The sequence below is a fragment of the Bombyx mori genome, chromosome 26, assembly GCF_030269925.1.
Source record: "Bombyx mori chromosome 26, ASM3026992v2".
Taxonomy (NCBI): Eukaryota; Metazoa; Arthropoda; class Insecta; order Lepidoptera; family Bombycidae; genus Bombyx; species Bombyx mori.
In genome coordinates, this window is record NC_085132.1 from 2,157,133 (window position 1) to 2,179,832 (window position 22,700).

Below are 22,700 nucleotides of genomic sequence, written 5' to 3' on the forward strand. Positions count from 1 at the left end.
AATTTTTTAAAGAGGAATAATTCTGATGTTATATAGCTTGTAGCCTTCTTCAATAAATGAGTTAGACATCAGTCTATCTGACATTGACAGAATTTTTCAAATCGGGCCAGTAGTTCCTGAGATTAGTGCGTTCAAACAAACAAACAAACGTTTGAGCTTTGTAATATTAGTATAGATTTAATAAAAACATAAATACCTATTTGTAAAACCATTTCTTGGAAATGTTTATATATCACTGAATTTTTGTGAATTACTTATTTACAATAATATGTTAATTACGATGTATTTGAATGGCTGGGAACAATTGTGACTCTTTATTTATGTTTTAAGGTGTACAAATTAGTATATAGTAACAAAACAATTAACCGATTCAGTAGAGTCTTAGGTTTTTCATAATTCGTAAGTCCATTAAGTTCTCAGTAAAATAAAAAAGTTCCTTTTTTTTTTCTACCTAAGCTGATAGCCTTGAGAGGCTATATCAGTGGAACCTTAACTAGTAGGTGAGCTCACGGGGCTCAAACCTGACGAAGTTGTTAGCACGAACCCTAGCAAGAGCCGTGCTTCGCAGAATCTACCACCGGATCGGAAACGCGACCCACTGAGAAGATCCGGCGAGAAACTCAGTCGGCTGTGTCTGAGGGTTAATTTACTCGTCGAGTCCTTCGTCGCAAGCGACGGGTTCGACGAGAGCGGTGACCGGTGCTTGAAGTACAAAGCACTGTTAGTGGATCGGGAGGATCCGAGATGACGTGTTTGGGGCGACGTCGACCATTTTCCATTCTTTCCGCAGGATCGGGAATGTAGTTACCGGTGGCCACGATGAGAGGGTTCTCGTGTCGTGCCGCTTTATCGAAGTGAAAACAGTTCCACCTCGATAAAACGATGCTATGGTGCTTTTTTATATCTTATCATTTCTTTCAATTTCAACTTAACTAAATAATTTCATTCAGTAAATTTACTTTTCATCCAACAGATGTGGCTTCTGCCTTTTTCATCAGAAGGTTGAAGGTTGAAGATAGTCTATGTATTTTTTTTTGCCCGTTCAATGGATGTGACTTTTTAGCGGGAACGCGAGGAGTGAAGTGTGATTTGTTTTAATTTGTCTATTTAGTGCGTTCTATTTAGTGTGTAGTTCAGGCTTAAATGCATAATAACGATGGCATATTGACTGTTTAGTATCTGTGAAAGTGCACAAATGTGGGAAAATGAAACAAAGCTGCTGAAAGTAACTTCTCGGGATCCTCCAAAAAGTCCACTGCAAAAGTCTCAATAAATGACCACCATTTTACTGAAATTTTATTTCGTTTCGTTTCGTTTCATATAAAAAAGTTTACATTAAAATTAAAATAAGATTTGACCTAAAAGTTTTAGTTACCAGGTCATAAAATCCCTAAAAAAGTCAATGGACGTAAGAAACAATAAAAAAATAAAAAACACCATGTTGACACTTGCGTGCGGCTGTTTGTTTGACACTTTTGACAAAGTGTAAATTTTGGGTTGTGTTTGTGTTATTTCCTTTAAAAAAAATTCAGTAGGTTCATACACTACCTAAATAAATTATTACGAAGAAAATTTTTAAAGTAAAGCAATTAAGAAAATCATTGAAATGGAAGAAGCAGACAACAATAATGAAGAGAAGAGAACTAAGGTTAATTGCATGAAATTACTATTTTTAAACTTTAAAATAATGTATTTTTGTTATAAATTTTTACAGTGCCTATTATTTCCAAACACTGAAATATTTTTCATAAAAATCCGTTTTTGATCGTAACGAATCTTTAAACAGAGAGACTGCTTATTAATTAAGAACTACAGAATGGTGATAGTTCATTTTTGTGTCTTATGCCTCCTTGTCCTCCAGTCCTTGATCAATATAATAGTAATTTTTGACCGTGTTATCATGGTTAAATTCAATAGCGTCATTAATCGTAATGTATATTGTATAAATAAAATAAAATGCGATTTTAATTTTCGAACATATCCTGAACTATAAAAATTACAATGTGGTGGTCGCTTAGACTCTGTATTGAAGTAGGCCCCCATCTAGACCAGCCTGAACTATTTCTGGCTAATAAACCAGGGTTCACCAGGAAACTTGATAAAACAAATATAGAAAATATAATTATTCTTTTTCCACTTATAGTGCACAAAGATGCACATTGACAAATTTACTTGAACTCTATTCAATAGTGTGGGGAAAATTTTGGTCATTGCTGAAAATTTTAAACAGTAAGGCAAAAGTGTCAATTGTACAAGTAAGCTTTAAGAGCCAAATTCAAAAGCACAAAGAAAAGAATGGTAAAAAAAATCAGCAAGGAGTTTACATATTGATTTTGTAAATATTCTTATATGTTTAAATTGATGATACAGGGTCTTATGTGTTGAAACTTTAATTGAGCATTCACAGCTTTGTAAATAAAAATATATGTATTGTCACAAATACTTTTATTAATTGTAATAAAAATCAAACCCGCAAAATTATAATTTGCGTAATCACTGGTGGTAGGACCTCTTGGGAGTCCGCACGGGTAGGTACCACCACCCCGCCTATTTCCGCCGTGAAGCAGTAATGCGTTTCGGTTCGAAGGGTGGGGTAGCCGTTGTCACTATACTGAGACCTTAGAACTTATATCTCAAGGTGGGTGGCGCATTTACGTTGTAGATGTCTATGGGCTCCAGTAACCACTTAACACCAGGTGGGCTGTGAGCTCGTCCACCCATCTAAGCAATAAAAAAAAAAAAAAAAAAAAAAAAATTATATTATATTATAAATTTTTATTATTATTAATTTTATTTGTCTTCCTGTTTAAGATAAAATATAAATTATAGGTCATATTAATAAATTTCATAAATCTTACCACAATTTTCACATGTAATGAATACATAATATTTTGGAGCTGTTTTGAGTACAATTATATGGGTATAAAGGTAAATGGGTAGATGAAGATTGCATCATGCAGTCATGCACATGATTCACTTTTTATTTTGTTGTGACTACACCTGGGTTCTAATTGAATATGCAATTTCGTAAAGGGCACATCTCTGAAAATGTAAAATGTTCAGGAAATGAAAAAAAAATGATTATTTTCTAAAGCAGTGTAAAATTTAAAATATTAACTTTTGAGATATATTTTAGTGTTAATTAGCAATTGAAAATTACTGGAATTATTATAAAATGGGTGTAGGTAAGCCTCAAAATTACATGTATATGAAAAAACGTATTTGACAAAATATGCGACATGTGCCCTTTTCGAAATTGCATATTCGATTATGCAGGCTTCTAGTAGTTGTTGATAAGCCTTTGTTATGCTATGTGATATAAATAAAATTTCGTTCATTATAAGTGTAATTACTGGTGGTATTTTCAGTCTTAGTCTGGCAGACTCTTCATTTCATGCTTTTCTTTGAGATTGTTTTTTTGTAGTTTTTTATTTATTTATAACACTTCATTTCCTTTGGCTGATTTAATGCCAAAGGCATTCTCTATCAGTCAAATAAAGGTGCTGAAGACAAAAAAATGGTAGGTGCATTGAGGCATAAATTAAACAAACTCATCATATACACAAAAATATATTATTATACATATTATACATTAATGTAAAAATGTGAAGTTTATACAATATTTCAAGGAATATAATCAATATAAACTTAAAAAATTCAAAATGGTTGATTGTGTGATTTGCAGAAACCTTACAAAGTACAAAATGCAATAAAAAACTGATAAATACTATTCCAGTCTCGCAGTCCCTCGCCAGAGATCAAATCAACAGCAGTGGTGAAGTACACTGCATTCCAGAGTCCAGTGGGGTATGCTCGTCTACAGTGTAACACCGATCTCAACATGCCACCGTCTAACTGGGGAGCAGCCATCGACTCCTACGGACTTAAGCAGATCTTGACTAGAGGCACAGGGCTGTCCAGGTACTAATAATTTGAAAAGGTTTTACATATTATGAGTTTGGTGCTTGGAACCCTGGGTATATTAATTTAAGAGATCACTTCGCTACATTAATCTACTGAAACCATCATAATATATTCCTATGTGAAAAGCAGGGTGTGTATTTCAATGAATCTGCTATCTGGTACCTCAAAAATAATATTGAAAAGATGAACTTGCAAAAACAATTTTGAGAAAAATATCTCATCTAGCAAAAGTTCAATAAATTTTATGTAGAAATTTTGTTAGATAAATTTATTCTACCTTTTTTCAGTTTTCGAATGGCTCACATGTTCCCGGACTGTGTGGGTGAGGTCGATGTCATATCTGGTGCTGAATGTATCAAGAAATTGCTCAAGTTACCTTATCAGCCCAATGGCACTGTAAGTCTGCACTTAATCTTGTTTCAATGCACCGTAATGATATTCACCAACCACTTTGTACAATTTATTTACTTCTTTAAATTATCGCCTATTATACAAATGTAACATTTCAAAAATAAGTTTGCAAGTTAAGTAAGGATATGAACCTCACCTCATCTCAGTCTTATTTATATATTATTATTGATTTCCCCTCATTTTGTCGGCAGGTTAGTATGATGGTGCACCGGGTCGAGAATACCCTGCTACTGGACGATTTCGACGTTTACGACTACCTGATGAAGTCTGAGTGGTCTTGGCTGAAGGACTTCTTTTACGAGAACATATTAAAGACTATGTCTGAACAGGTACGGCTTTGTTATCTGGTTCGTTCACAGTCACAGGGACGTTCCTGGCCGCACACCAATCGATTTCGATTCTTATGTACTTTTTAATATCTTATACCTTTCAAACCAGAAGTTCTTGTATATATATAATCTGAATCTCGGAAACAACTCCAACAATTTTCATAAAATTTAATATACAGGGGATTTAGGGGGCGACAAATCGATCTAGCTACGATTTATTTTCAGAAAATGTTGTTTTATTCGTGTTTTCAATAATCAACTCTTCCCGACATCTATTGGCGAATAATAATACTATTTTTCTTAATTGAGGGCAACTAACTGCTTTAAAGATACAACAAGATGGCGTTATCAAAAAAAAAATCATCAAAAAGGTCATCATCTATGTACTTTTTAAACCTAATTAACTTAGTAGATATCCTCGTCAGACCTAGCTACACTAGAAGGTTATTTCTCGATAATTGTTATGTTGCGTTGTTGCTCTAATTCTGGTGATGTGCGTCGTTCAGGAGCGCACGTTGCTCCGCCTGGGCCCGGCGAGCAGCGCGCTGACCCACAAGTTCCTGTCGCACAGCGTGGCCGAGCCCCCCGCCGCGCCGCCCCCGCTGCCCCCCGCGCCCGCCTGCATCACCGGTACGTGTCCCCCGCAGAACACACATACAAGCCGCGCCAATAAACAGACGAATCGAAAATGGCGTCTATGTACATGCACTGACTGACAGATGGTAGGGTCAACAAATAAAAATAAAAAGTTGTTATTGTGAAAAAAAAAGAAAAATACATGTGTGCAATTCACACGTGGTAGAAGTGAAACCTTCCAAAATTAAAATACAATTATCCTAAACGTCTTAAGTATATGTAAAATTTTGTCATTAGTAAATAATTGTAAGGTAGCGCCCTCTGTGAATTGATATTTTAATTTCACGTATAATCCTAAATTTAAATTCACTACAAGAGCTTTCATACACACGTTAGTATTAAAAAATCTCACAGATGGCGCTGTATTAAATAGTATGTATATTTCTGTCTCATTCTTTGCTGGCTGCATCCTACACATTTTTGTATTTGTGTCTCTTACCTGTCGTTTTTTCCGTCGCATCCGGTTTGAAATCACAACGATTCTAAAGAAGTTTTCACTTCAAAAACAAATGATAATGTTCACGATTGACTTCCACGGTGAAGGTAGGTGGTAGGACCTCTTGTGAGTCCGCGCGGGTAGGCTGCATGACTAGCAGCAAAAGTATCTACGCAAGTTGCGTCCCAGATGAGACACCTCCTCCTCTGCCAGGGCACCAAAGTAAAGTAATTTTTTTATTTTATTGCTTAGATGGGTGGACGAGCTCGCAACACACCTGGTATTAAGTGGTTACCGGAGTCCGTAGACGTCTACAACGTAAATGCCACCACCCACCTTGAGATATGCGTTCTAAGTTCTTAGTATAGTTACAACGGCTGCCCCGCCCTTCAAACCGAAAGGCATTACTGCTTCACGACAGAAATTGGCAGGTGGTGATACATACTTATCTTCCACCGAGCGCGTAATATTGCTCAGCAAACCGACGGTTCGAATGTTGTTGTTCGGAACTTGTATATATTATGGAAGCTTATGTTGAAAATGTCGTCAGCGAGATTCAGGTATTTGTCAAATATCTTGTGTTGAAAATGAACATACAAATTTAAGGCGAGGTGTTCATCCTTCAGGTCCGTTTCTCCCGGAGCCGGAGACCAGGCAAGAAGAGCCCCCTAATGTCCACCTGTACAACAGAAACGTTCTATGGACTTTCGAGGACATTCACATGCTGATCGGCAGCGACCTCCCGATCTTCGGCGACAAGGACCGGCCCTGCGTCAGTCTCCGGCTGCGCGACGCCCGGGAACCCATCAACGTGCTAACCGGGATCGACTACTGGCTGGACAACCTGATGTGCAACGTGCCTGAGGTGCTGATGTGCTACCACTTAGATGGTATAGTCCAGAAATACGAGCCGATGAAGACCGAGGACCTGCCCAACATGGAGGATTCAAGGTTTTCGCCGAAAGTCATAAGGAACGTTGCCCAGAACATACTTTCGTTTTTGAAGTCGAACGCTACGAAAGCGGGTCACACGTACTGGCTCTTCAAAGGGCCTCACGACGACGTGGTCAAGCTGTACGACCTCACGTCGCTGTGCCCCGACACGCTGGACAACCCCTTCACGACGCCCGTGGCCATGCTGCTGTACCGGGTCGCCAGGAATATGAGGTGAGTTTTTTTTAAGCGATTTTATGACCTGGTAACTAAGACCTTTAAGTCATGTCTTATTTTAATTTATATTCATATTTTTATGAAAAATGATTTATGGAGTGAAATGCCATGGAATGAAGATGATTAATTTGAGACATTCATTAGCTGCGATCAAATTAAATGAGATGATATGGAATGACAAATATAGTCTCAGTAAAATGGTGGTTATTTACTGAGATTTTTTCAGTGGACTTTTTGGAGGATTCCGAGAAGTTACGTCCAGCGGCTTTTTTTCATTCTACCACAATAGTGTACTTTCACAGATATTAAACAGTTAATAAACCACCGTTATTACACATTTAAACCTGAAGAAACACTAAATAGACAAAATAAAACAAATGACATAACTTCACTACTCGCGTTCCCGCCAAAGAGTCCAATGAGGTGAGTTATTACCATACTACAAATAAGCGTGAAAATATATTCTATCTATAGAACGCGAGAATATATTTTCACATGAGACATGACATTAGAAGTCTTACTGGAGTCCATGGACACTACAGTTCTTTTCGAATGGAACTCTTCAGTCTTTAGTACATTTATCGTTATCTACATTTGGCGTTGCAAACAGCTATTACACGCCATGTATTCTAACCCTCTACATTATACCTTCTTATACTTAAAAATCCCATAGACACAGCCCACTGAATTTTTCGCCGGATCTTCTCAGTGGGTCGCGTTTCCGATCCGGTGGTAGATTCTGCGAAGCACGGCTCTTACTAAGGTTCGTGTTAGCAACGTCGTCAGGTTTAAGCCCCGTGAGCTCACCTACTAGTTCGATGAATCTAGAATAACCCCTCGAGGTTACTGGAATAGGTAGGAAAAAAAAAGTTGTAAGTCCATAGACCTATATAGTAGGGACACGACATATTGTTCTATACGTACAATTGCTTATATAAATAGCACCCATTTTGAAGGCACATATATAAACATATATCTATCTCATTCTTACTCAGCACTTTAACTCGCAGGAAAACAATATAACAGTATTTCAGTGCGTACATAAAATGAAACATGAATATACGTAAATATCTCCATCTCCGTCTAATGAGGCCGAAAATCCGCCATGTTTAGCGCGCCAAATGTCATTGTCACGTCAGTTCGGCCGTCTGTTTTGGGTTGTACATTATTTATTGACTTTGATATCTATTTAATATGATTGATTATATAAAATTTCATAATTTATCATGCTTAAAACATACAAAAATAATAATTAAAACGTATTTTATAGGATCTCAAGAAAGTCGATGTCCTAAAACTATTATCTATATGTATTAAAATTCATTATGGAGCCCTCATCCGAAAAATCCATTTTTCGGTCGGAATCTATTGATCATGACACTAATCATAAATACCACTTTAAAATATGTCATCAAAACATATTTAGACATTCTGTTTAGATATTTCGGGAAAAAGGCTACCGACAAAATCTCTTCGGAACTATTTAAATAAAATAGTTTTATTCCGCAGTGAGTAAAACACTAATGTAAATTTGTTAAATATTTAATAATTAAGTGATTTTAGAGAGGAAGTCACAAGGAATGACGTTTGTAATTAATGAATAAATGTTCTGTAGGTGTTTTTTTTTTCACGCGGTCCCTTGATAAGTTTAAAATTTGAATCACTCTCAAGCGAAAGTGATTCAAATGGTGCGGCGCTCCTTCCTTGGGGTGCGCTGTGGTAGTATGTTACGGACTTTAGAGTCAGCAAAACAATTAAAATAGATTGTAATAGTCTAAGAAAAACACGTACTCAAAATACGATAACATTTAGCATGCTAGAAATGGGCTGATGGCTTTGAACTACGCCATATCTTTATATTTTGCGACAAACGACAACTTTATAAAATCAGTGTAGCAACTTTTAAAAATCATCATATCGTTTACTTGGCAAATTCGAAGGACGAACTTGTCTTAGATTTCACCCATCTAAATCATATCATATTTGCACATAACAATATACCTACTTACTTCCCATTAAAGTATAAATTCTACAAATAAATAATACTCAACAATATTTAAAATAAAATGAGCCAAGAACGTTTATCGATAAAACCTGATAACATTGAAATCTTTTGTACAGCACTAAAGCCGCCATGTTTTGTGGCCAGATGACGTCACAGTGGCACGAAATTTTGGTTGACGTTTCATTTCCATAGGTTTCCTACTTCATTGTGTAAGTCGCATTAGAAGTTCCACCAAAAAAAAAATTACATACATAATTGCATACATTTGGCATTACAAGCAGTTACTAACCGCCATGCATTCTACAAGTTATAAGCGTTTTCGTTTACGGTTCGACGGAGAGGGTTCGGCTTGCGGGAAAGGGACGGAGCACATCTGGTCAGTGGGCTCATTATAGTTATGTAAGTAGCCGAGTCAAGTGAATGACTGGATCGTCCGCAGGCTGACGAACCGCACGAAGCACGTGCGCCAGCTGCTGGAGCACGTGGTGGAGCTGCTGAAGGTGGAGAGGTACCCGCAGATAGTGGCCTCCTCGCACTACATGCTGTCCGACCTGTACGTGCCCGCCACCACTAACCCGGCCTGCCCAGACTTCAAAGGTAACTCTTGCGTTTTGTTGGCTCTCAACTGGTCAGGTAGGGTCGCCACGACAGGATACATGGTTGTTAGGTAGAGTCGGCACGATAGGTTAATAGTTGTTAGGTAGGGTCGACACGATAGGGTTCATAGTTGTTAGGTAGAGTCGGCACGATAGGTTCATAGTTGTTAGGTAGGGTCGGCACGATAGGTTAATAGTTGTTAGGTAGGGTCGACACGATAGGGTTCATAGTTGTTAGGTAGAGTCGGCACGATAGGTTCATAGTTGTTAGGTAGGGTCGGCACGATAGGTTAATAGTTGTTAGGTAGGGTCGGCACGATAGGGTTCATAGTTGTTAGGTAGAGTCGGCACGATAGGTTCATAGTTGTTAGGTAGGGTCGGCACGATAAGGTTCATAGTTGTTAGGTAGAGTCGGCACGATAGGTTAATAGTTGTTAGGTAGGGTCGGCACGATAGGTTAATAGTTGTTAGGTAGGGTCGACACGATAGGGTTCATAGTTGTTAGGTAGAGTCGGCACGATAGGTTCATAGTTGTTAGGTAGAGTCGGCACGATAGGTTCATAGTTGTTAGGTAGAGTCGGCACGATAGGTTCATAGTTGTTAGGTAGGGTCGGCACGATAGGGTTCATAGTTGTTAGGTAGAGTCGGCACGATAGGTTCATAGTTGTTAGGTAGGGTCGGCACGATAGGGTTCATAGTTGTTAGGTAGGGTTGGCACGACAGGGTTCACAGTTGTAAGGTAGGGTCATCACGACAGGAATCATAGTTGGCTTGGTACAATATGTATTGTTGAGTTATTGCAGACGAGATGTCCGCCGCGGTGTATTTGCAACTTTGAAATAATTATAATTCATCGAACGATTTCGGAATTCTGAAAAGGATAGGACCTAATAGGATTCTCGAATCTCGCAGGCGGCGACCACTGTATCTAACAAATACGTACTTAACAAATGTTCACGATTGACTTCCGCGGTGAAGCAAAATTATAATATGCGTAATTACTAATGGTAGCAATCACCTCTTGTGAGTTCGCACAGGTAGGTACCACCACCCTGCCTATTTCTGCCGTGAAGTAGTAATACGATTAGGTTTGAAGGGCGGGGCAGGCGGCGTTCCCGTTGTTAAAATACTTTGTCAGATTAAGTTAAGTTAGTGTTTCTCATCAATGGTCGCATCGCCTATACCGTCACACCTCCAATACATTGGAGTCAATTGTATATTCGATCTCTGCTAGGTAAATCCAAATGGACTGTCTACAAGTGACCACTAATGAATATTGTAAAAATTATTATATTTCAGATGAAAACTCCGACTCCGACAACGAAGATGCCGATTTCATGAGCCCGGAGTATTCCGATAGGGGACAGATGTACGAAAACTTATCCACTGATAAACCTGCCGAGGAGAAAGAGACACAAGATAAGAACGACAATGAGTGCGAGAAAGAAGAAGCGATAGAGAAGGCTCTCGCCGTGCAGATCAGGGGACTGGAGCTTAGAGATATCGGGGATCGCGTGAGGAACAGCATCGGGGTGAGTTCTTTATTATGCTTCATCAGATGTTAATTAAATGTATGTAAAGGAAAACCACCCTGAACAATAAGTAGTTTTCCTTAAAATTTGAATTTACCGCATTATCACTTTACTCTATATATCTATCTATCTCTTAGGTTTATGGCGTTTCCTTTTAGATTTCGCCAATGTCAAGTGTATTTAATACTCTGCTTTCTATAGCGGGCTTCGTGAACGAGCAAGGTCACAGATATTCACTAAGAATTAAGTGAGTAGCTAAGAATGTTTGATGACAGGATCTTTGTTGATTTACCTAAAACTAATAAGACGCACACAATATATATATACAGGGGTTAGTTCGATAACAGACAGACAAACTACAGCTTAATATTATTATGGTTAATTAATGAACTAAGAATATAAACGAAAGGGGAGTTGACAAGGGAAAATCACTTTACTCACTGAATGATTGAACGTTAATTATTAGATGTCACTGTCATCTGTCATATGACAACTGACAGTTGTTAAAAAAAATATTTTTTTCGGTTAAATAAACGTTGTGAAAGAAAGTTTTGTGTATGATAAAGAATTATTGTAATAATAATTAAACCTGAAGAAAAGGCATTTCATGTTGTTTCTTGTTGTTTTTTTTATAGGTGAGTATTGTTAGCTATAAACGTTTTTGTACAAGATACAGTGAAAATTTGTAAATAAAAATCTTGTTGTTTTTTTTAGGAGAAACGCCATTTCGTCTTTACTTTATTGAACACCATAAATACTATTGTATTATGTAAATTAAAAAATTAAAGTACTATAAGGATGGCACTCCGTGAGATACGTATGAAAGTTTTAGAGTGACAACCCTTAACTGAAGTCGTTGTAATCGATAAGACGTCCGGTGCATTCGTATGTAGCGATGCAACGGTGTTCGAATCCCGCAGGCGGGTACCAATTTTTCTAATGAAATACGTACTCAATAAATGTTCACGATTGACTTCCACGGTGAAGGCATAACATCGTGTAATAAAAACCAAACCCGCTAAATTATAATTTGCGTAATTACTGGTGGTAGGAACTCTTGTGAGTCTGCGCGGGTAGGTGCCACCGCCCTGCCTATTTCTGCCGTGAAGCAGTAATGCGTTTCGGTTTGAAAGTTGGGGCAGCCGCTGTAACTATACTTGAGACCTTAGAACTTACATCTCAAGCTGGGTGGCGCATTTACGTCGTAGATGTCTATGGGCTCGAGTAACCACTTAACACCAGGCTGTGAGCTCGTCCACCCATCTAAGCAATAAAAATAAAAAATATGACCACCACCAGGAGGAGAAAGGGAAGGCGTCGGGCTCCAGCGGGCTGGGAGTGGCCGTGCCCGCGCGCTGCGGCCGGGCGCTCCTGCACGCGCTGCGGGGGCTTCTAGCTCTGCACAACGTCACCATCGACAAGTGCAAGCAGGAGGAGAGGGAGCGACTCAAGCAGCAGATCATCGTCGAAGAACAACACCCCAAAATGGCGAACCCATACGAACCGATCAAAATGAACTACGAGCCAATCAATAAAGAGCTCAAAGAACGCTCCCGGGGCCGGAGACGTAAACGAGACCGAAAGAACAGCGAGAAGACCAATAAGTTGAGCGAAAAGCCGCCCGATACGAGTGGCTCGTTAGTGGAAACGAAACCCATAGACAAGAACGCCATTTTGATTCGGAAGGAGAAGAAAGTGTTTCCGTCGTGGCACGAACCGAACAGGGACGACAACTTTGCTTGGAAGCTACATCTGAAAACGTTGCTGTATGAGAAGATATGCTTAGCGTGCGCCACCCTCGCTGAGTACAGCTACGTCAACGAGCAGTACGGCTTCTCCTTAAAGTACATCGATATAGCATCCAAGTGCCAGAAGCTGCTGAGCAACATGATCATCAAGAGTAAAGTGGTGGACGCCAGCTGCCTCCTGGGCAGGGTGGGCGATAATTATTTTCAGCTGAGCAAGCACTGGGGGAGTCTAGACACGTACAGGAAGCAATTCGAGACGGACCACGACACGGACAGCGGGCTGAAGGCGGAGATCGAGAGCGACATGACCGAGGAGGTTGAAGGTGTCGCTTCGGATGACTTTGACCTAGGTGAGACCCTTTGCCTTTCTTGGACCTAGGTGAGACCCTTTGCCTTTCTTTAACCTAGGTGAGTCCCTTTGCCTTTCTTTGACCTAGGTGAGACTCTTTGCCTTTCTTTGACCTAGGTGAGACCCTTTGCCTTTGCCTTTCTTTAACCTAGGTGAGTCCCTTTGCCTTTCTTTGACCTAGGTGAGACTCTTTGCCTTTCTTTGACCTAGGTGAGACCCTTTGCCTTTCTTTAACCTAGGTGAGACTCTTTGCCTTTCTTGGACCTAGGTGAGACCCTTTGCCTTTCTTTAACCTAGGTGAGTCCCTTTGCCTTTCTTTGACCTAGGTGAGACTCTTTGCCTTTCTTTGACCTAGGTGAGACCCTTTGCCTTTCTACAGATAACTAATGGCCTCCCGGTAGTCAAAATTCGACTATAATTAGTTGAAATTATAAGTTTGTACACTATTATAATTATCAAAGACTACTTCTATGATCACAGATTTTGCCAATTTAGGCGATATTAATAAAGATCAATAATATTTAATCTATTCCCAACTTGACCACAGACTAAGAGCAATAAGAAAAGTTTGACAATAAACAAATAGTATGCATTCGTGTGTGTGTCAAATACATGGTAGTGTTTGTAATGGGTTTTTTTAATGTGATTGTTATGCATTGGTTTAGGTTTGAAGGGTACCCCACCCTTCAAAGCCGTTGTAACTATACTGAGACCTTAGAACTTATATCTCAAAGTGGGTGGCGGCATTTACATTGTAGATGTCTATGGGCTCCGATAACCATTTAACACCGGGCGAGCTCGTCCAGTCATTTATGCAATAAATAATTTAAAAAAAAAACATGTCATAAGGCTTCGACGACCAATGGGTTCGACCTCGGGGAAGTACAACAGATGGCCCTTAGATTCCCCGCCACTAGCGCCCTCTGCTCCTGATTTATCTATACTAATATATAAATCTACAGTGGTTTTTACGGATGTTCCGTTATAACTACTGAACCGTGCATCCGATTGACTTGAAACTTGGTATCCATGTAGAAAATACATGCACTTAATGGATAGGCTAATATTTATATGAGTGTTGGACTCTCTACACCAGTTGCGGGGGCGTTAATGATGAGTGTCTTTGTGGGGGTGAGGGAAATAATTATGTTAATTTTAGATGCCCAGCGAAGCGGATCGGTACAGCTAGTTTTTATTTATTTATTTTTTATTACCTAGATGGGTGGACGAGCTCACAGCACACCTGGTGTTAAGTGGTTACTGGAGCCCATAGACATCCACGACGCAAATGCGCCACTTCGACTTGCACGACTTCAAAGTCATTAATAAAACTTTCGCAGATATAAGCTTACCGACGAGCGAGACCTCAGCGATGATTATGTCGTGTGACTACTACAGGCGCGCCGTGAGGGTCACTCACGACAAGAGGGATGAGCTGCTGAGGAGACTGGCCTCGGTCCTTAACGAGCTCGCCGTCAGATACATGAACGACGCCCAGCGTGAGTACACTTAGCCTATTCCGGGAACTTTTATCGTCACTCGAAGTTGAAGCACGGTAAAGTTTACAATTTTTATTAGGTACTAGCTGACCCGGCAGACTTCGTAGTACCTCAATCGATAAATAAAAGACCTAAGCTTTTGTATAAAATAAACTTAAAACAAACAAAAGGAAAAACAAAATTGTTTGTTTTTATATATATTTATTATATATTTTAAACCTTCTCTGGACTTCCACAAATAATTCAAGACCAAAATTAGCCAAATCGGTCCAGCCGTTCTCGAGTTTCAGCGAGACTAACGAACAGCAATTCATTTTTTTATATATATATAGATTATAGGCCTGGCTCAAATCGAGTTTGATATTCCAATCTGTTTGTAAAACTTAGGAACTCGTTGATGGTGGAAAAGATGAAAATGAGTGTTTTATGTACTTGTTCAATGCCTTAAGGTTGATAATTTGAAATTGGTCTTGGAAAGTATAAAAAGAGGAAGTCGGGGGTGTGGGTTCTAAAACTCTCTATTGAATTAAATTTTGAATTTTGATTGCCATTAACGATGATGTTGGAGTTTGATAGTTTGCTAAAACATCCAAGGTTGGAATGGCAAGGCAAGTTGTCAAATCAAAAAAACCCTAAAGCTGAGAAAAAAATATCATGCACAGTTTATAATTTTAGTTACATATTTACAATTTAATTTAATTTGAAAATCTGTTTAATATCAATTTTAACGGCAATCACAATGAATGATGTCATGCGTGGCTCATTAATTAGCAATTACTTAGGGCCATACGCTCGATCCTTGCAAAAGTTTGCAAAGAACTTTCGAATACTACTTAATTGGCTATCCGATTTTCTATTAGAAACAATTAATTTATTGTTTCAGAAATTTACATGAAATATGCCGAGGAAACGGACCAAAAAGCGCCCAAAGCTAAGCTACTGTACAAGCAGTTCCAGACCATGTCCAAGAAATCATTGGAGTGCCTGAACGAAGCCACCGAGACGTTCCGAATGGTCAATGACATCCCGAACCTGGCGCTGCTGTACTGCAACAAGGGGAGATACCTCAGGTTCAAGGCGCATTGCGACCAAGGGGGCTTCAAGTAAGTATAAACCCCAAGTGAGTATGACCCCCAAGTGAGTATGACCCCCAAGTATGTATGACCCCTAAGAGTGTATGAACCCCAAGTGAGTATGAACCCCAAGTAAGTATGAACCCCTAGTGAGTATGAACCCCAAGTGAGTATGACCCCCAAGTGAGTATGACCCCCAAGTGAGTATGACCCCCAAGTAAGTATGAACCCCTAGTGAGTATGAACCCCAAGTGAGTATGAACCCCAAGTGAGTATGAACCCCAAGTGAGTATGGACCCCAAGTGAGTATGAACAATGTAAATTAAACGGTGATAATATATAGCATAATTATTGGGGCCGTGTTCCCGATCCTGTGGACCGAAGTCGACGTCGTCCTAAACACGTCCTTACGGATCCTCCCGATCCATTAACGGTGCTTTTAGGTATCACAAGCACCGCTCACAGTCCTCGTCGAACCCATCGTTTGCGACGAAGGGCTCTGCTTCATGGCTGAAATAGGCGGGGTGGTGGTACCTACCCGTGCGGCCACCAGTAAACCCGGACTGCTTGGCGATCGTTGTAATATTTGTCAACAGCGCAGAGAAGCGCAGCCTGTACAGCCAGGCCGAGGAGTTGTACCAGGCGGCGCTGCGGCTGCTGGGTCCGCGCGAGGCGTGCGCGTGGGGCAGCGTGTGGGAGCTGGTGTGCTGGGAGCTGTCCTGCCACCTGTACACGCGCGCCGTGCTCATGCAGGACCAGCCCGGCCTGTACGCGCTGGTGAGTGTCGCCGATACCGCGCTCTGGACTTACTCCGCTAACTTTAGAACTAAGGTCACTGGTGGTAGAACTAGGTAGTCTAAATCTGTTACATTTCTCATTGTACATTTGACATAACTATTTTTATTTTTAATTATGGTTTGTCGTTATTAATATTTATCTAAATTGTAGTCTTGGTGAAATTTTACAGAAGTATAATAGTCTTTGACGATAGAATCATAACAGTCTACAAACTTATAATTTCAGTTAATTATAGTCGAATTTCGACTACCGCGGGACCACTAGTATAGATAAATAAATAACACAGCCAACTGATCTATCGTGACGTATTGATTCAAACCAGGAAGTTCCCGAGGTGTCGGAGGCGTTCAAGCACGCGCTGAAGTACTGCCCCACGAGCCCCGGGCCGCGCCAGTACCTGTACCAGTTCCGCGCCGCCATGATCTACCACAAGCTGGGCTCCCTCTACCACGCGCAGTACAGGTGGGCTGAGCCCTAAACTTATATAAGCTTTAATGCTGAACTTCACGCTACTCAAATCTGTATGGAGTTGGAACGTTTGCCGCTGGGAGCGCTGTTCCAACTCCGTACAAAGGACAATGCCCAAAAGTGGGCCAACATTGTGTCAAAACTATTTGTACTTGAGAAACTATGCCTTATTTTTTCACGTTGTTTAGTTTATGTATCAACATTTCTTTTACCCTAGGATTGTTTTACAAAAAAATAAATTACTTATTTGATTACATCCGAAAACTGAGTATTTCCATTGTTCATAGTTTTTAAATTCGCCAATAGGCAGCAAAGGGCTTAGCCCATACAGCCTTATAGTAAACCTAAACGCTGCCAAACAAGATAAAAGGTCTGCGTAAACTCACGCTCACTCAATGTGCTATTCATCGAGTTGACGTCGAACCTCCCAAAAAGCAATAAAAAGAGATACACCGGCTTTTTATTGACATAAAAATAATATAACTACGACAGACTAGGCTGTATAGGCTACGCTCTATGTCTGCTTATTGGCGAATTTAAAAACAGCAACAACAACATCGTTGCCGGCTTCCGGATTTTCATTTCATTTTATTATTATTATGAGGATATAATAATAATAAAATGTACATAAGGGCTTATTTCTGGCAACATTAACCACAATTAACTTATTTAATACTGTAACTAATTATGAGAGCGATTATTGATTTCGAAGAAAACAATTAACAACTTAATTTTAGCTGCAGAAAAACAGATTTCTCCTAAACCTGGGTGAGAATATAAAAATCGTTTTCTGAACATGAAACGATATTTCTTTGTCTATCAAATTAAGTTAAGACCATCATGACACGACAACTTTTTCTAGGGGCCCAAACGCCCAAAGAAAATGGGCATTGTCGTTTGAGTTAACTTTTACGCTATCGAGAACGTTAAAAACCTCGCACTGAGCACACTGATATGTGTACAGTTGATACTTCGATGCCGCGCCTCGCTCGGTGATGTCCGTGGTCTCCATTAAACTAGTACAAGTGTGTGTGTGTGTGTGTACAGACTGACGTCAGAGGACGGTCCCCGGCGGCGCACCCTCGTGAGCAGCACGAGCTCGTACTACGCGCAGGCCGCCAACATGTTCGCCGCGCTTGAGGACGCCGCCATGTTCCTCACCGTGCAGTGTGAGCACGTCGCGCTCATGGAGACTCAAGCCGCAGGTATGTAGCACGGACGGCTCCCTCCCCCCCAGTACAATAGTGAAGTCGTCGTGGCCTAAAGGATAAGATGTCCGGTGCATTCGTATCGAGCGATGCACCGGTGTTCGAATCGCAGACGGGACGATTGACTTCCACGGTTAAGGAATAACATCGTGTAATAAAAATCAAACCCGCATAATTTGCGTAATTACTGGTGGTAGGTGAGTGAGTCCGCGCGGGTAGGTACCACCGCCCCGCCTATTTCTGCCGTGAAGCAGTAATGTGTTTCGGTTTGAAGGGCGGGGCAGCTGTTGTAACTATACTGAGACCTTAGAACTTATAACTTTTTTTTATTGCCCTTCTAGGCAGACGAGCATACGGCCCACCTGATGGTAAGTGGTTACCGTCGCCCATGGTCTTCAACAATGCCAGGAGTTGAGCCAAGCTGCTGTCTACCGTTATTCTCAATTCTATATCTCAAGGTGGGTGGCGCATTTACGTTGTAGATGTCTATGGGCTCCGGTACCCACTTAACACCAAGTTGGCTGTGAGCTCATCCACCCATCTAAGCAATAAAAAAAATTAAAAAAGCTTGCATGTCTGTCCGCCGCAGTGTCGCCGAACTTGAAGCTGAAATCTCTCCAGACGGCCATACAGCTGCTGCGGCAGTGCCAGTCCGTGATGCGGCTGCTGAGGGACCGCGCCCCGGAGGAGCAGCCTCCTCAGCGACCCGAGGAGGGCGAGGAGCGCGCCACCAGCTCCGAGCGGAGTCTCCTGGCGCTGTACGAGAGCCGCCTGCACCACGCGCTGCGGAGCGCCATCCAGTACTGCCGCGCCAAGGCCAACAGGGACTACGAGAGGCTCGCCCACATGTACAAGAGCCTCTACAGCGCCAGTCTCAAGATACAGAAGAGCGACGACGTCAAAGCCTTCGCGGCCAGCATATGCGACGTCTTGATGTCCATGGACAGCATATGTAAAGAATACGAATAACGTAATGTCTGACAATTGCCCGTGGTACAGAGAGGCGACGACGTTAAGGCCTTCACCGCCAGTACATGCGATGTCTTGATGTCCATGGACAGCATATGTAAAGAATACGAATAACGTAATGTGTGATAATTGCTCATGGAGGGCACAATGCCCACATGCCTCAAAGTGTCTCAAGACAAAATCGTTTTATGTTGCTTAGTAGATTACGTCCCGGAAGAAACAGAGTATGCTCTATGACCCGTGTTGGCTGGCGACATAGCCTATCATCAGTAAACCGCGTTTTAAGTTACATATATTTACTAAAAAAAAATCGAGTCGATTCAACAACACGAGAGCTTTAACAACGGAGAATGGTCTATAATAACGACGGATGGAATCGGAAATGTCGTAACTTACATTTTGGGTTTAACGACTTTTTACCTTATTATATTATATTTAAGGTTCTAGTGTCAAGTTGAGTTTTTTAAGTTACGACAATTGCGCTTTCTTCCTTCAATATATAAATATGTACTTACATATGAAAACACAAAGACCCATTTACCGGTATGTTTGTTGGCGCTTTTCCTCATTTTCTTCGCATTCTTCATTCCTATCGCTGAGTCTGTGTGAGCTATTGGAAAGTCCGTTTTTATATTTTCAAATAATTTAATAGCAAAACAAAAGAGAAAATGGAATACATAAAATGAATTCAAGGTTTGAGGTGTCAGCGATTGCGAATCAATATTGGTTAGCGGACGGACGTTAGTTTAATTAACTATTGATTAAACTTTTAATAAGAACCAAAGCCCGCAATCGAAATCGAATTGACTCGCCGGGGCGTTGACCTCGCGCGTCAGCTGAACTGCGTTAAATGATTATGAAAAATCGTATTGTGTATGTCTCGTTTTTGTCGATGTTCCAAACAATAATTAATTAATCGAATGGATATGTGTGAGTGGAGAAATCTGCTCTTAAATTTCGGAATAGGTCCACAGAGGCAGCGTAATTACTAATATTACTATATCCATTTATGTTTTAATTACATCTTAGAAACTTTATTCTCTTCGATGGATATATCGATAATATCGTATCAGTTCTCGGAAATACTATCTATTCTAGTATCCGTGAACGAATCTAATACTTGCTCTAAACAGTAGCTATTCCCCTTTGGAACTCATCTCAGAAACTTTACGGATTTATCCGATAATATCGTATCAGTTCTCGGAAATACTATCTATTCTAGTATCCGTGAACGAATCTAATACTTGCTCTAAACAGTAGCTATTCCCCTTTGGAACTCATCTCAGAAACTTTACGGATTTATCCGATAATATCGTATCAGTTCTCGGAAATACTATCTATTCTAGTATCCGTGAACGAATCTAATACTTGCTCTAAACAGTAGCTATTCTCAAAATTTTCGAATCGATTTTCAGTTTATTTACTGGTGATGGGGTATTCTTCCCTCGTACCGTCAAGTCGGTTAGGAGGTTGAGGGTATGGTCGCTGTGTTATTGAGACTTGGATAGCAAGGAAACTAATATTTTAAAAATAATCGTATAGCAAATTACTATAATAGCCGGCAAACTTCTTGAGCATTTGTTGACGTAGTGGGGGTAAGTTTGCGCATGGTACACTCACGTGCAAAAACATTATTTACTCTGCGTCATAATGCAATTAAATTATTAAAATCAACATATGTATTTTTTTATATATTTATTAGAACATCAACAAAAAATGTAGGTTAATAGTTGTAATAATTTAATCTTGGGGTAAAATACATAGATATTCCTTCTATTAAGTCAAAACTAGAGCCAGGTCTTGGTTCAGTTGAAGCGAAGCTGGTATTTGTATATTTTTTTTTCGTTATCATGATTTTGACCATCATCATCATCACTGTTTTCATCACCCGAGTCGCTATCATCGTGATTAGTCAACATAGGGCTCATCGGTGTAGTTTACAACTCGGTCGATTCGATCTTCTTTTTTGTCTATAATTAATTATTTTTTGAAGATATTCGATTCGTAGTAATCGAATGTTACTTTTTTCAATTACCAGCTTCCGATTATTTTCTGTTCTTTTTTTCCATCTAAAGCCTAGCTCTTTCATAATACGTCGTAAGCTTCATTCCGAGCCATTAAAATTTATATCTTCTTTAAAATTTTCGAAGTCTTTCTACGGTACGGAGTTTCGATGCTTGTTATGTAGTTATTATGATTACATCTTTTTATTACAGATTGAACGAAACTATCCATTCCGGTAACTTTCTTCTTCCCTGATCTTTTCTTACCCGGAGTCCGCAACACGGCGAGCAAGCCAGAGCCTTTAGCTTCCTTAATAATGCACCTAACAGTCCTCACTGATGGTTTTGTTACTTCTGAAGTCTGTTTTAATTTTTCCATATCATTCTTCCCCTGTTTTATAATGAAGCAATATACGTCGTACACAATTTTTCTACCCTTTCTTTTGAATACTACACCGGTTTGTCGCGGTATAGTGTATGTTTTATAAAAAATCAACAAACACTCCACAAATAGCAATGGCAACAAAGTCCACAAGTAATTATAACAAATAACTTAACGATTAATAACGATAGACTTTAATAATATAATAACTTTCCACTGTACGCAAGCGTACTTTTGGGAGCAAGCGGAATGAGGGCGCGGTGCGGGGCGCAAGGTTCGACTGATCTACCAATAACGCGCTCGAGACGATTTCCCCTGCCGTCGCGCCTCACCCTCACCACCAAAGTGATCTAAAATTCGGTTCTGCGCAGTCAAGGTCATTTGCTCAAGATGTTTGCCGGTTACTATAACAGGTATTTGCTTGTTACTTGCGAGAAGCCGAACGTGACAAGGTCGTCAAAAACATTGTTATTGACATGATTAATGTGCAGTAAATTAATCAAATAGACTAGTTTTATGATCTGTGTGTCCGAAGACTGTTAATGTAGTTAATGTGTTAATATAGTTGTAAGTTTTGTAGTTATGTGATAAAATATATTTTTGAATATTTCATGACTTTTATTTGGTAATACTATTTTCATTTTTATTGTTGTCTGCGGGTATTCGAGTAATTTTTTGGAAGTTCATTATCGAGACTTTTCGGCGGGAACGCGAGGAGTGATGTTGTGTGATTTGTTTTATTTTGTCTATTTAGTGTTTCTTCAGGTTAAAATGTGTAACAACGGTGGTTTACTAACTGTTTAATATCTGTGAAAGTGCAAAAATGAAACAAAGCCGCTGGACGTAAATTCTCGGGATCCTCCAAAAAGTCCACTGTAAAAATCTTAGTAAATGACCACCGTTTTACTAAGATTATATTTCATCCCATATCGTCTCATTTCATTTAATCTCATCCCAGTTGATTAATGTCTCAAATTAATCATTTTCTTTTCATTTCACTCCGTATCATCATTTTTGATAAATATAAGAATATAAATTAAAATAAGACATGACTTAAAGGTCTTAGCTACCAGGTCATAAAATCCCTTAAAAAAGTTCATTATCGAAAATATCGTTGGAAGCTTATTTGCCGTGTACGTATATAAACATACGGTCCATCTAACG

The 22,700-nt window shown here is 39.9% G+C and overlaps 1 protein-coding gene across 1 annotated transcript; it reads left to right on the plus strand.

Annotated features, from left to right (window-relative positions):
* The first annotated feature begins 1,446 nt into the window (after positions 1-1,446).
* LOC101735438 (erythroid differentiation-related factor 1) lies at positions 1,447-22,145 on the plus strand. The gene is made up of 15 exons (XM_012696229.4): positions 1,447-1,648; positions 3,737-3,921; positions 4,212-4,320; positions 4,527-4,664; positions 5,171-5,294; positions 6,363-6,903; positions 9,351-9,508; positions 10,807-11,039; positions 12,339-13,137; positions 14,477-14,635; positions 15,519-15,738; positions 16,305-16,485; positions 16,829-16,968; positions 18,022-18,179; positions 18,772-22,145. Exons 1-15 carry the CDS (start codon positions 1,607-1,609, stop codon positions 19,149-19,151), a joined length of 3,567 nt encoding a protein of 1,188 aa, XP_012551683.1. The 5' UTR covers positions 1,447-1,606; the 3' UTR covers positions 19,152-22,145.
* The last annotated feature ends 555 nt before the right edge of the window (positions 22,146-22,700 follow it).